Consider the following 14,167-nt stretch of genomic DNA (forward strand, 5'->3'; position numbering starts at 1 on the left):
TTTACCAACTCAAAACTACACACTGTTTGTGCATTATTTATCTATAATACTTCTTTGATGTTTTTTGTTAGTAAAAAAAAATGTCATACTATAAACCCGAAATAATATTTGATATAAAAACGAAATCGATTAAAATGTAATAAAATAAAATAAACTTAATTTCTTAAAATTAAAATTAAATTGATTTAAATAAGATTATTTAAGTATAATTAAATTAAGTAAGCAATTAACGAAAACTTTAAATTTTTAAATCGTTAATTTAACTTGCAATTTATAAACAGCGTATAATGGGGTATTGTACTAATTACGTATACCTTGATCTGTAGAAGTGTAACTCATGTCCAACATTCCTACATATTTGTCGGTTGTTTTAAATGCAATCGTCAACGATGGACCCGTTGAAAATACAGGAAGAGGAATCTTAATCCTATCGTTCAACGTTGTTATCAGTGGTGATAAGACAGACGACCCATCATAAATCTAAAATTAAATTTATATTAGATACTTGAAATTGAAAGTTGTAATAAATACCTAATTTACCTTCAAGTAATTAGACATTGGTGTTAGCGATGATTCCATAAAAATAAACGTTGTAATATATAAAGAAATTGTTAAATTTGGTTGAGCTAAGTTTATTATGAATAAACATTCTTCTCCCGTTGACATTTGTTGATCATATTCATGATGAATATACCCATAGCTTTTTGTGTATGTTATTGGACACCCTATGATTAAATTGCATGGTTAATAATAATAATTATGTTAACTATAAAATCAGTCAACAGATAATCTATGGTTTTTAAGAATATTGCAAATATATACTTGTTGTCGTATACTCTAGTTTAAAGCCTTTTGGTGTTTTTTGGTCGGCAACTGTGTGAAGTGTCAATTTAAACATTTTCGAAGGTTCACCTATAAAATCAAATACATGATCTTCGTGGCAAAGACGAAAAGTACTGTATGACCATTCCAACCACTAAATATAAATGAATAAATATTTAAATTTATTAGCACAATGTTATATTTTGAATATTTAAGTGTACATAATATGGCATAATACGGCATAATTAATGTTAAAGATAACATTTTTCAATTCCAAACGTATAACCCTAAATTGTATTTGGTATTTTTTTTTTTACTTCCTAAAATTTTAATATTAGTAATATTAGATTTATTTTTGAAAAATTAAAATTTGTATAACAACATTTTGACATGCACAGCAAAATAATTTTTTTTTAAGTTAAACTTACATTTTTTGGATTCGAATTAAATTAATTAATGGAACTTTTTTAAATTGAAAATAGATTATTAAAAAACACGATAAATACAACATACATATATAGACATTTTAAATTACACTCATTAAGTTAATTTTTAAGATAAAAAAAAACTTGATAAGTCAAAATAGTTGAGAAAAAACAATTTAATTAAAATTGAAAAAAGGGGTGCAATCAAAAAAAAATATCTTGCTGCGTATGCACAGATAGTTTTTCAGTAAAAAAAACCAGAATAAAATTCCAGGTTATATATTTGAAATGTTTGTGTTATCTTTTTCGTAGAATACATTGTTTTTATTTTTATTTTTATACAGATCATTTATTTTGCTAATTATTATATTCATTTTATAATTATATATTATAGTATTTCTTATTAAATTATTAAAAATAAAAGTATTTAAATATAATTAAAATATATTGCTAACAGTCATTGTTAATACATTAACCAAAAAATTGTAAGAAATAAAAACAAAATCCACAATAATAATAAGTTTATACGCATTAGTTCACAATTAGTATTTGCATACCAAATGACTAATATTAACCCTTATTTTCTATTTTCTACAAAATAACGGGATATTTACCTGTATGTATTTTATTTCCAAATAATTAGATGAACAGTCATTGGTGTCGTCTAAATTCAAATCCGTGAATCGTAACTGAAGAGATGAACTTAAAGATTCTAATTGTAAGTACCATGTACAAATTAAATCGTTCGTATATGGTAATGGATAATTTGGAGACGTTAATACTTTTGATTGATTGGTGACAGACAATTCACTTGCGCCACAAATCGCTATTAAAATTAAAAACGATTTTTTTATTAAGTATTTATATTTATTTTTGAATATATACTAATAATTTACATATCACTGGTGTTATTTTTATCTCAAAATGTATATCTACGTCCGAAGCAATGCTGGAGTATCTAATAAATGCGTCATTACCAGACGATAATAATGGAGGATAGTCTACATTTCCTGAGCAGTATTGACGAATTTTCAATGCTGAACGTCCAGGACCATCATAAAACTAAAATTAAGACCATTAATATATTCAATACATTTTTTTAAACCTCATATATTATGTTGTTTTATCGCAAAATGATTGAATTTTAAGTGCATTTAAAAAATAAATGCATATTTTGTAGCATATTATAGTAATTTTAAAATCATATTTGAGGACTTTTGTACATATATTATATAAATCCGTCCCCTACGTATTATATATGTAAACTAATTTACTTAGCAGTTCACGTGTGTACAAAAAAAAAATAATAATAAAATGTTACATAACTATATCATTTTATATTAGCATATAATGTTTATTACGTAATCAAGTACATGCAAAATATGTACAAAGCAATTAGTTTTAGTATTAAATTGATTAGGTGATTATAGAATTTGCAAAATATCAATGTCTAAAATAATTGTTTACAATTCATAATTTAATATCGTTGTTTAATAGATCTTTTCTCGATCCTAATCCGACGGATTAAGTGGTGAAGTGGGTTCAATCATTTATGGTATAATTTAATCAAATTCGTTAGTTTATAATACAAAAGAAACTATTGAATAAATGTTGAGTTAAAAAATTAAGGGATTATTGTTACCTGCATAGTACTACATAAACAATTTGTTGTGTTTGAACATTTCGGTGTTTCTGTGTAACTGATCACCTGCATCTGAACAGTATACGACGGCTCTACTAATATTAACCATCCACAATCCAAATCGGTTTTCACAGTAATGTTTGGGGCTTTCAATGTATAACTGGACGTGTTATTTGTTTGATTTAACCTTATAGTACCTCCACAACCATGAGATTCACCTATGACAAAAATAAAATTGATAAATGGTATAGAATATACACTAATAGAATATTACATATGTATAAATTGTTGTTTTGAAAAAAAAATTATTATTGAAAACTGTTAATTATTATATAGTGAATATAAGCTACTACAGAAATTTTGAATTTTAAATGTATAAATATTTAAAATGAAATTTATGTATTACACTATACACGATACAATTATCACATTATAATATTATGTATACCATATTATGGTACTAAATAATATTTGTTTTTGAAATACAAAGCATGTTTGTGATCAATTTATATCTATATAACATTTTTAGTTCAAATAATCACACTATTCGGTTAATTATAAAAACAATTAGATTTTATGCAAAAATAGTATCGGGTTTTAGTGTGAAATAGATACAGGCAATTTAAAATAATATGAAAATAAATTGTAGAAACATGATAATTACTATATTCTTGTAAAATTTAGGAACTCAATATTGTCTAAAATAAACTCTGAAAATAATAAAAATATTCATCCAGTTTTATCAAATGTACTAATTATTTTACTCAATATTTGGGAATTAATATAATACAAAAACTGAAATTTATTTAATGACTGTAAATTATTTTAATAAACAATTAAAAAATGTACAACTTTACCATAAGTAAATTTAATTTCGGCCTCAAATCCTTTGCCACTTATTGAAGAATCACTAATAAATTGTACATACGTAGAATTCGTTTTAGACACAAATTCTGGTAACTTTGTATCTAAAACTCCGCAAAAAAAGCGTAAACCTTGAGAATTATTATTTATTAAGTCAGACTCATCAATAACGGCAACAAAATCATTATGATATAAACAGTTTGGTGTTCTTTCATTAAAATGAGGTGGATAACTTTCCAAGTGAAATTTAGTAAATCTGTAAAATGTACTCATTTTAAAACGAATTAAATGAAACTTTAATAACATAAACTAAATAATTAAACATACATAATCTGTACGACTTGATCAGGTGGTGCACGTATAATCCAAGTGCAGTTTACGTCATCTGGATACTTAGTATCATCAAATAATCCGTTAATAGCTAATGGGGATTTAATGATACCCGGACTCGTAATTTCTCCTCCACATCCTATACAAAAAAATATAACAATTAAGTACCATTAAATTAATTTAACAAACGGTTTTAAATAAGTCTACAATTATTATTGTATCGTGATTATTTGGATTCGTAATCCACTATAAACAAAATTAACAAAAAATGGATATTATTATTATTACCATGATAATACTTATTAGCAGTGTTAAAAGTGGCACAAAAAAACATTTATATGAGCATTTTTAAAACAAATCTAAACTAAGCATTTATTAATGTTTTTATAAGCTAAACCTATTACATATTTGAAAATACAATAATGAAATTAATTAATTGTATTCAAACTCTATTATAAAATGTACTCTTTTCAAATTGATCTCATGATCTTAATTAATCATTAAGTTTTTCAATTTTAAGAGGACACTACACCTGCATGGTTTGTCTCCGTCTTATAAATGTAAAACATAGCAAATATAGTAAAAACTATTTTGCGCGGGAAAGGACTGAACGAACATTTCACCACATAAAAATGAGAACTTTGGCTGTGAATTAACATTTTTATTTTTTCGATAACGGAACTACAAACAAAGTTATTCAAGTTCGTAAATAATAGATTTTGAAACAATAAGAACTTTTTTTGTATAAGTGATATCAAAAAAATAAAAACGATATTTCACATAGTATAATGTTCTCAACCATATGGTTCAATATGGTTATATATATATTTATATATATTAATTTGTAGTTTTAACTATCATTACTGCCTGAGTAGTCCTATCCCGCGCAAAACAGTATTTGCTATATTTTACATTTGTAAGACGGAGACAACACATGTGGGTGTAGCGTGTTCTTAACAAAGACGGTTGACCAAATACGATTTAACATATAATATTAGTACGGTTTTGTAAAAATATTCTACTTTATGTTTAATGAATTAAACTAGACATATTCTATTATACAATCTGACCATTATGTACCTAGTAACTACTACAAATATATATGTATTAGTATGCAGTCTACCGATGCTTTGTAGAAATTGCAGCTGAGATAACTAGATTATTATGAATTATTCTGATTGTAGTATTTATTATTTTAAAACACTTTATACATTTTACTTTTTTTTTTCTTTAACACATTAGGAGATATTTTTAGCTATTTATGTTATTTTTATCTCGACTATTATAGTTTGGTAGGACATGGCGCGTGTGTTGCTAAAACGCCCGAGTAGATCTCCCATCCGGGAACTAACAACGTAACTACTAACCAGCGCGCTGCAGCGCCGTCAGCCAACTGCAGGCGCATCCATTGCGCCACGCCATGTCCCGCATTTTGCATTTTTATCTCCCAGTGACACACACTTTATTATTGCATATCTCAGTAATTATATTATAAATGCTGTATGTTATTATAAATAATAGTAATGCAGTTGAAGCGGTGTAGCTTATTGTTGTGTATGATAGCGATGAGTTACTCCAACCAGTATTATAGTATATTTATAAATTGTAATGGACTTTTTAAAATACTAGTAAAATAATTTTTTCGTTTATTTTCAACTAAAGAATCTAGTAAAATAACACAGATATTTTTATTTTTATTTCTAAACTACATAAATCATAAGTTTATTCTAATTTTAATTTCATATACATTTTATTTTGATGATTTAATTTTTATAATTATTTCTTGTATAATCGTTGAATTAAATTAAATTTGTATTATAGACTACATATTATTATTATTATTATTATTATTATTATTATTATTACAGTAGACGTAGACCATATATTGGTAAATATCTATTCAGATAAATAATAGATTAAATTGTATTAAAATATTAATTATACGTATACATGCTTTAAAATTAAATATTAGGTTTGTTATTTACTTTGAATCTCATATTGTATTTCGAATCCACCAAATGTGATATAAAAGTCCGCCTTGAATATCATCATGACACTATCCATAAATGTCATTGGACGTGGTACGTTATTCCCACAATATGTGGCAACGAAATGACTTGTTTCATCGTCAAATACGCCTGCCTTGTTGTAAATTGTCAAATTGTCATATTGACATTTCTGGTCTGCATATTCATAAAAATGATAATTATTTGTTTGATTTTTTTTTCATTATACATTAAATGTTAGTTTTTAGTTAGTTATAACATAAATATTATGTTTTAAGTTTTTTTCAAGACTAGATAGACTTTTTTGCTAACCAATTTTGTGTTACAGTTTTCATTGAAACTAAAAAACCACAAAAATTAAATTAATGTTACAACGTTATAATTTTTCGTTACAGTATAAAGTACTGCTTTTACAGTACTAGCTTTTCCCTAAAAAACGATACTAAACCAACTGAAAAAAAAAACTGATCACGAATTCTGAATACAATTTTTTTATGTTTAAGGTTTCTCTTATAACAACCGATGATTCAAATATTTACGTAACCATACTCATTGATACATTTTTTTAATTATATAGGTATATGATTTAATTTTTTTTCCGTACACCAAAAAAAATGTAGAATAGCACACAACACTTGTATACATTAGTTATATTGAATTTTTATACCTTTTAGTTAGATATACAGAAATTTAAATTAACTGGTAATTCAGAATATGCAAATATTTATATTGGGTTGAAAACATGAAAGAGAATTTATTCAACATTTAATTGGTGACTGATATAAATCATTTTTACACTTACGACTTAAAGTATACTCTCCAGTAAATCTAACCTAATTTAATATCAATAAAACTAGAAATAATGATAATGTTCTTGCCTTTAAGTTTGATCATTTCAACAATTTCATAATGCAGTCTAATATTAAATTTAATAACACAAACTAGGTATTATTGAAAAAATGTGCTATGTTGTATACGATACCCTAAGAAGGAAACAACACATGTGGTTGTAGTCACTACACTGTAGTGTCTCCTTAAGTGGAAAATAAAGATTTTACCTCAAACATGTTAATTATTTCATTGTGATTTAAAAATTATGAATCGTAGATTTAAAACTAGTCATAATGACGTTTATTGTTATTGTATTGTTGTATTGTTGTCATAATATATGGTGACACGTATCACTATTATATATTTTACACGATTTCTGCGGTTCTGTGTTCAACTAAACGCCATTATCAAGTAATATTATTTAATGTGTTAGACAATTGTGAACAAAAAAAGGAATAGTAATAATAATTAATAACATAAATATAGGTAATACAGAACATGAAATATCCCTGGACATAGAAGTTCACATTTTCTCTGCTACGAATCATCGTTCGTTTAAAATAAACTATATATCCATTATACTATGCCGTGACCTATTCAAAGTTAAGGTTCACTCGAAATCTACTATATACGTCATATTATTGTTATCATAATTATATATATATAGTATAGGAAGTTCCAATTTTTTTTTAAAAACATTTATCGATGTTTTTTTCAACAATATATGAAAACAATACGTATAATAAATACAAATATAAATATAAATTATAATATTCAATAATAAGTTACCTTCCATTTCAAATGAATTAAAAATTAGTTTTATTTCTTCTCCGGGGGCTGATATCGTATAGTTGCATTCTATGTTATTCGGATACTGTTTTGGATAATTTGGTGAAACGATTTTACCGATAGTTTGAGTAAAAATCCCACCACAAAAACTATTCCACTTGATCTAAATAAAAAAAAAATATTTTCTTTTTAAAAAACCTTATTTTATGAATATATTAGATATTGACTTACTTTAAAACCATCACCTTGTACATCACTATCAGTTCGTAGACGAATTTTGAGTTTTGTTTCAGACGAGTTGAATTGTGGTGGAATTTGACGACCACACAATCGATCTCCGAGTGGCGTCCAAATATCATTTATAAAATTATAAACCTATTTTATTATTAATAAATAAATTATATTTTTTTTGAAAGTTAAAATATATTTTTTTATATAAACAGCAGTATTAAGAAATTTTTTACTTAAATAATGTAATTTTCTTTTGACAATATTAATATTATACACAATAAAAACCTATACTATATTATAACTATATTATTATAATATAATGAATTAATAATTTACTATATAATATTGTATACATAATTTTTACCTGTATATAGTCTTTAGTGCAATTTACACTTTGTTCCAAATTAAAACGTTCTACAAATTGCAAGTTGATTCTATTGCCTGGTAATACCACAATAGTCCACTCGCATTCTTCGTTGTTTGGATATAAGTTTGGATAATTTCTTGTAGAAATTTCTCCTTGGTCCATTGCATAAATATTGCCACAACCATTTTGTATTGATTCTAAAGTTAAATTGAACCCTCTCCTGTTACTTTTATCATCATCAGATGAAAATATAACCCATAATTCGTTTGAAGCAGCAACTAAATTCTCCGGCAAAATATTACCACAATATTTTCCAAGTAAAGGACTTTCAGGACCAGGGCCATCGTATAACATAACATAATTATTATCACACGATGAATCGAGATCAAAATCATTAAAACGTATCTAAAAAAATAAAAAAATAATTCAAATGTTATTTTAATCTAAGTTTACGTACAATGCTCTAAGAATATATAATATTATTGTGTATAAAATTTTAACGAAAATATTTTATATTTACATTTTTTTAGTGAAATTAAAAAAAAAAAATCAGCAAAATCTGGTTTATAAGTAAATATAATTGTTATTTTAAATTTCACGTTAATCTAATAAAACTCCGAAACGATTGAATACAACTTTTATTAACAGATATATATATTATGATATTAGGCTAAATACGATATTTTTTATGATTTTTACAAACTATATCAACAATTATACATAACGAATAATCTTTAGTCAATTGTGTCGATTGTTTTATTACCGATTTCGCTTAGTGTACATCGCATTAAAATTTCAATTACAACCAAACATCAAACAAATAAATAGTTAACTAATTTTGAATTACGTGATAGAATATTCATATTAAATTTTACGACTTTTTTATTCAATTTATTTGTAATATTAGAACAGTTATCACCAAAAACATATATTTTTTGATTCAATCATTTTCCGCGCGACAGAGGAAATATCAAATTGTATTTGATTGTTGTAATAACATAATTAACCCAGCATAAAAAATTAATTCTAACAATAATTAAGGTTAAAATTTTATATTATATTTTAGTTACTGTAAAACTTAAACTACATATAATAATATACATATAGTATTATGTATCTTACTACTCGTAATTTATTTCAAATAATTTTTATCAATAAATAATATACACTACCTACACAAACATGTATTATAGTACTATGTATGTAGATAATTATCGTTCCTGCATACTTACATCTACATTGTTACCTTCAGGAAGTTTTAAATACCAAGCACATTTTGAATTTTTACCAAAATTTTTAGGATAATTAGTACTGGTTATTGTTATTTTTTGTCCATTTATTACACCGCCGCATGAATTAACGCTATAATCAATAGTCCCCGTGATGTTAGTTTTCATTGGATTTGTATACACCTGAAATATTAATTACTCATTATCTATCCATTTATTATTCTTGTTTAATTAAAATGTTTTACCAAAAGCTTAACCATGGGCGTAGGACTTAGAACTGTAAACTTGTCGTTCGTATTTGACTTTGGACAACACCTTTTTAGTAATACTCGTGCACTTTCATCTTCTAAACAATAATTATAATTCATATTTTAATACATTTAAAAAGTTATAATTATAAAATTTAAAATATAATATATCTACCATCAGTAGCCAGTAACAGATAATAGTTTTCTTCATGACAAAGCATTTGGCTTTCATTAATACGGAAATTTATTGATATTACAATCGTTCCATTTTTGTTTGTAAGATCCCATTTGCAATAACCCCTGGCTAAATTTTTAACTGGAAACTCTAGAGTACCTTTGATACTGGCATCTGTTATACCCCCACAAACTATAAAATTTATAAAAAAATTACTGTAGTTTATCTAAAAATCAATATTTAAAACAATAATAAATTATAATTGTGTTGCATCAAACATCTGAATGTCAATTATTCGCAGTTTTATAGTGTTATAAAATGTGTAATGGGGCCCATTATCTTCTTGAAGAATAAATAAAAATAAAATAATAAATTTAAATATTTGAAAAATGTAAGAAGTTGTTTTTTTTTATATAGGTTTAATAGTATGTAGATTAGGTACTGTTAAAGTGTTTTGACTTAAAGAAATTATCTGATTTTTAGTATTTAATTAAATAAATGCATTAAAAACAATGTGGCATAGATTTAAAATATAACTTTGGATTTTACCAGGAATTTTATACCTATAGTCTATACTATTAAAGGTTAGAATATAAATTACATAATATAAAATTTTACAAAATTAGTTAATACACTTTTCCCTGTATGTTAGGTTTGAGTATGCAATAGCTTTATACGTATAACAAATCTGTAGATAATGTTTACTTACTGGAAGGTTTGTCCGATGAGAATTTAAAATGAAAACCATCTGTAATACCTTTTGGGCCATCATAAATCAACAATATATCGTTTGAAATTGATTCATACATATAGTTCAACGATATAGGATTAATAACAGGGTCAATACATGCAACATTCCGAATAACCGTACTTACCACTTGATAAATCTATGATTACATTCAACAGAATATAAATTAGTGATGTTAATTATATCGATTGTTCACAATTTAAAATTTAAATATCCAAATTAGAGTTGATATTTAAGTATGGAATTTTATACATTGTAAATTTACATAACTATATATTATTAGAATTATTAGTTATTTATATTTACTTCAAGTTTTTCTTTAAACATATTTTCTGGCATACTATTCTTTTCACAAGTTTGAGCAAGCGATTTTCCTTTGATTATTTCTATGGTAATTCTGCGTCCTTTGGGTACTTTAATCTTATAAGTGCAATACATACCTCGAGAACTCAGAATAGTTAAAGGAGGACTGGTTATTTCACCACTTTCAACGTCGTAATTCTTATGACAATCTATTAAACAATAAACACAGAAAGACCAATACATAAAAACAACATTTCATTCTATGTTAAAACTATATTCTTGTAGTATAAATCATTGAATTGAAAACTAAATACATATAAACAATTACTTTAAATTGCATTAGTTATTTATATTGTACCTGTTTTCGATAAAATAAAAGCCCTTTCAATAAGGATTATTTCAAATTATCGATTTTTATAATTAGAGTAATTAAACAACCTACATGTAAATATTAATTAAATTACCAATATTCGCTGTGCGGTATGACATTAAAAATTTTGCTTTTGTATTATTCATACGAAATGGCTCGTTTATAATGTGTGATTTGAATTTAATAATTAATTCTTGACCGGATGATCTAAAGTCTTTTAATGGTACATCGGAACCAAAAATTGTTGATATCTTTACTCCTAAAAAACACAATAATATAAAAATTAAATTGTTTTTATTTAAAAAGGTTTCTAAATTCTACCCCCAAAGGATGTCAAACGATGAAAAATTAAAATTTATGTAGATCTGTAAATTATAATAACATAATATAAAATATTATATGACGCTATACAGAAAAATATAAATTTATATTATATCTAACATCATGAATCTTAAACAGACAAAATTGTAAAAATATAAACATTACTTGTTTTGTTTAAAGGATCTACATCAAATATAGTTAATGTGTCGTCGTAATTTTCGTTGTTCGCCGTATCTTCGACAATTCCAATTCTTGGATTCCGGCGGTTAAGACTCACTGTCTCTAATTTCAACACAACTTGCATATCGGGTGCAGCGATGATCTTGTACTCACAATCCATACTTGACTCGTATGAGCCAGGATACTTAGGCGACGATATTATACCTTGAGCTGCACGTCGTGTACCACCACATCTTGCTGTTAGAAAGCAAAATGTTTTATAAACTTGTCATTTTTTTATATTAAATTTGAACATTGTATAATACAAAAATAATTCACAAATTTCGTAACTAAAATAATTATTACAAAAATATTTTATGTTGATTAAATTTATCAACCAAAACTTCAACTTATATAGATTGCTTAAATCTTTTAAATCTAAAATAGTCAGTAATGGTTATGTAAAATATTATACACTATAACTTAATTTTAAAATCATATCCAAAAACTATTGAAATATTTTTTTAAAACACATGCTAACCTTTCAAAGTGTAAATAAAAAAATATATCTACCATAAAATTAAATTTACTATACGAAAAAAGGACATCATGATGGTCATTTAAATAATATGTCTATTATACTGGTGTTTAAAATAATATACATAATTACATAAATCTAATTATTTAAACAAAATAGTAGTTACCTATACTAATATTCAATTTAAAACCATTGCTGGGCATATTTAAATCTGTAAAATACTTTATGTATAAAAATTTGTCTGTAGTTTCGATATCTTGAATTTCTGGATTCTGACAAATATGACTTATTAATCGTGAAAATCGAGCTGCGCCATCTCTGAATTCCAAATATTCTGTTTCACATCTATATATATTTAAACATAAAATTATAATTATCTTTAGTAAATAATATATTGAATTAATTAATTGATATTAAAAAATATAGTTTAAATGTTTAACAATCAGTTAATTTTATTAAAGTAAATTAGAAATTATATCATTTCTTTTTTGTTTAAACAATTATATTATAAATTAATACGCATTAATCTTAAATTAATTAATTAACAAATAACTTATTTAATAAATCAAAAAAACTTATTATGGATACATATTAATTTTAACTAGGTAAATATATAATAATGTTATCACTATATAAGTGAGTATTTATAATTAAAATATTTTATCATTCGTTGGAATATAGTGATATTGCATATTTGAATATCTATGCCATAGGCTGTATGGTACAAAAGAAAAATTCTAAATTTATATCAATAATTAATAATCAAAAATGTAAAATTACGTTATAAGATAATTAATTAATTCAATATTTATTAGCATTTTATTATTATCTTTTAATTGTTTATAGTAACGATGTAGATACATAATTTTATATAAGTTTAGTGATGTACAATAAATCTAATTTTTATAAGGTATAATAAGCTATAATACATTTTTTAGAAAGACATTAATTTTAGGATTACTTACGTTTTACTAACAGAGAAATCTAAGTCTTCAATGGTCACAGATATCCGTTCACCAGTCGGCACGACTACCGTCCAAATGCATTCTATGTGTGCTGGAGGTATATTTGGATATGAAGGAGATGTGATTTGAGTAATATTGTATATATCATTCAAATAAATTTGTCCACCACAATTAATTGATTTTTCTTCGAATGCTATTTTGATCTAAATTGAAACGTTAGTAATTTTTAAATAGAAATATGTTAATGCATCCAGAAAATATACAATGAAAACAGTGTATTTAAGTACATTTTATCATCATAATAATTATTTATCAACATACATTTCAATTTATTTGTTTTAATAAAAGTCATAAAGTATATAAGCTTTTAAACTTACTATATTTCCTTTAACTAGTACAGCATTTATCTGTAACTTATTATTAGTAGTCGACAATGTTGATTCATTAGATTCTTCAGATTCATTACAGTATTTCCCTTTGCCAATAAAAGACGAATCATCGTAGAATCCATTTTTCAACTATGAAATTGTGCGAAAGATTGAAAATGAATACATTATATTGTTTAATAATTTAAAATTATGTTAAAGATGCTATTAATATATATCTATACAAAACGTTTAATAAATATAAGAGGACGAATAATTATCATATCAACAATATCTAAGTATTGTGAATATATTTACTTCTCTAATGTAAATATTAAATACATTAAATACAAAGTCAATATCTTATAGTCCAACTTGAAATTTAAAAGAAGGACGAAAAAGAAAATTTTTGGAAATTTATCTCAAAGTCATCTTATTC

The 14,167-nt window shown here is 24.7% G+C and overlaps 1 protein-coding gene across 1 annotated transcript in view; it reads right to left on the minus strand.

Annotated features, from left to right (window-relative positions):
- LOC113554739 (cubilin-like) overlaps window positions 1-14,167 on the minus strand; it is a 30,823-nt gene that overhangs the window by 1,042 nt on the left and 15,614 nt on the right. Inside the window, 22 exon segments of the mRNA XM_026958705.1 lie at window positions 315-480; window positions 541-725; window positions 823-976; window positions 1,862-2,073; window positions 2,144-2,309; window positions 2,890-3,107; window positions 3,747-4,009; window positions 4,081-4,222; window positions 6,069-6,266; window positions 7,710-7,872; window positions 7,941-8,084; window positions 8,305-8,712; window positions 9,540-9,719; window positions 9,782-9,882; window positions 9,960-10,151; window positions 10,669-10,846; window positions 11,014-11,219; window positions 11,475-11,639; window positions 11,867-12,118; window positions 12,565-12,743; window positions 13,364-13,566; window positions 13,741-13,881. Coding sequence (XP_026814506.1) covers window positions 315-480; window positions 541-725; window positions 823-976; window positions 1,862-2,073; window positions 2,144-2,309; window positions 2,890-3,107; window positions 3,747-4,009; window positions 4,081-4,222; window positions 6,069-6,266; window positions 7,710-7,872; window positions 7,941-8,084; window positions 8,305-8,712; window positions 9,540-9,719; window positions 9,782-9,882; window positions 9,960-10,151; window positions 10,669-10,846; window positions 11,014-11,219; window positions 11,475-11,639; window positions 11,867-12,118; window positions 12,565-12,743; window positions 13,364-13,566; window positions 13,741-13,881 — 4,216 coding nt within the window.

This window comes from Rhopalosiphum maidis, chromosome 2, assembly GCF_003676215.2.
Source record: "Rhopalosiphum maidis isolate BTI-1 chromosome 2, ASM367621v3, whole genome shotgun sequence".
NCBI lineage: Eukaryota > Metazoa > Arthropoda > Insecta > Hemiptera > Aphididae > Rhopalosiphum > Rhopalosiphum maidis.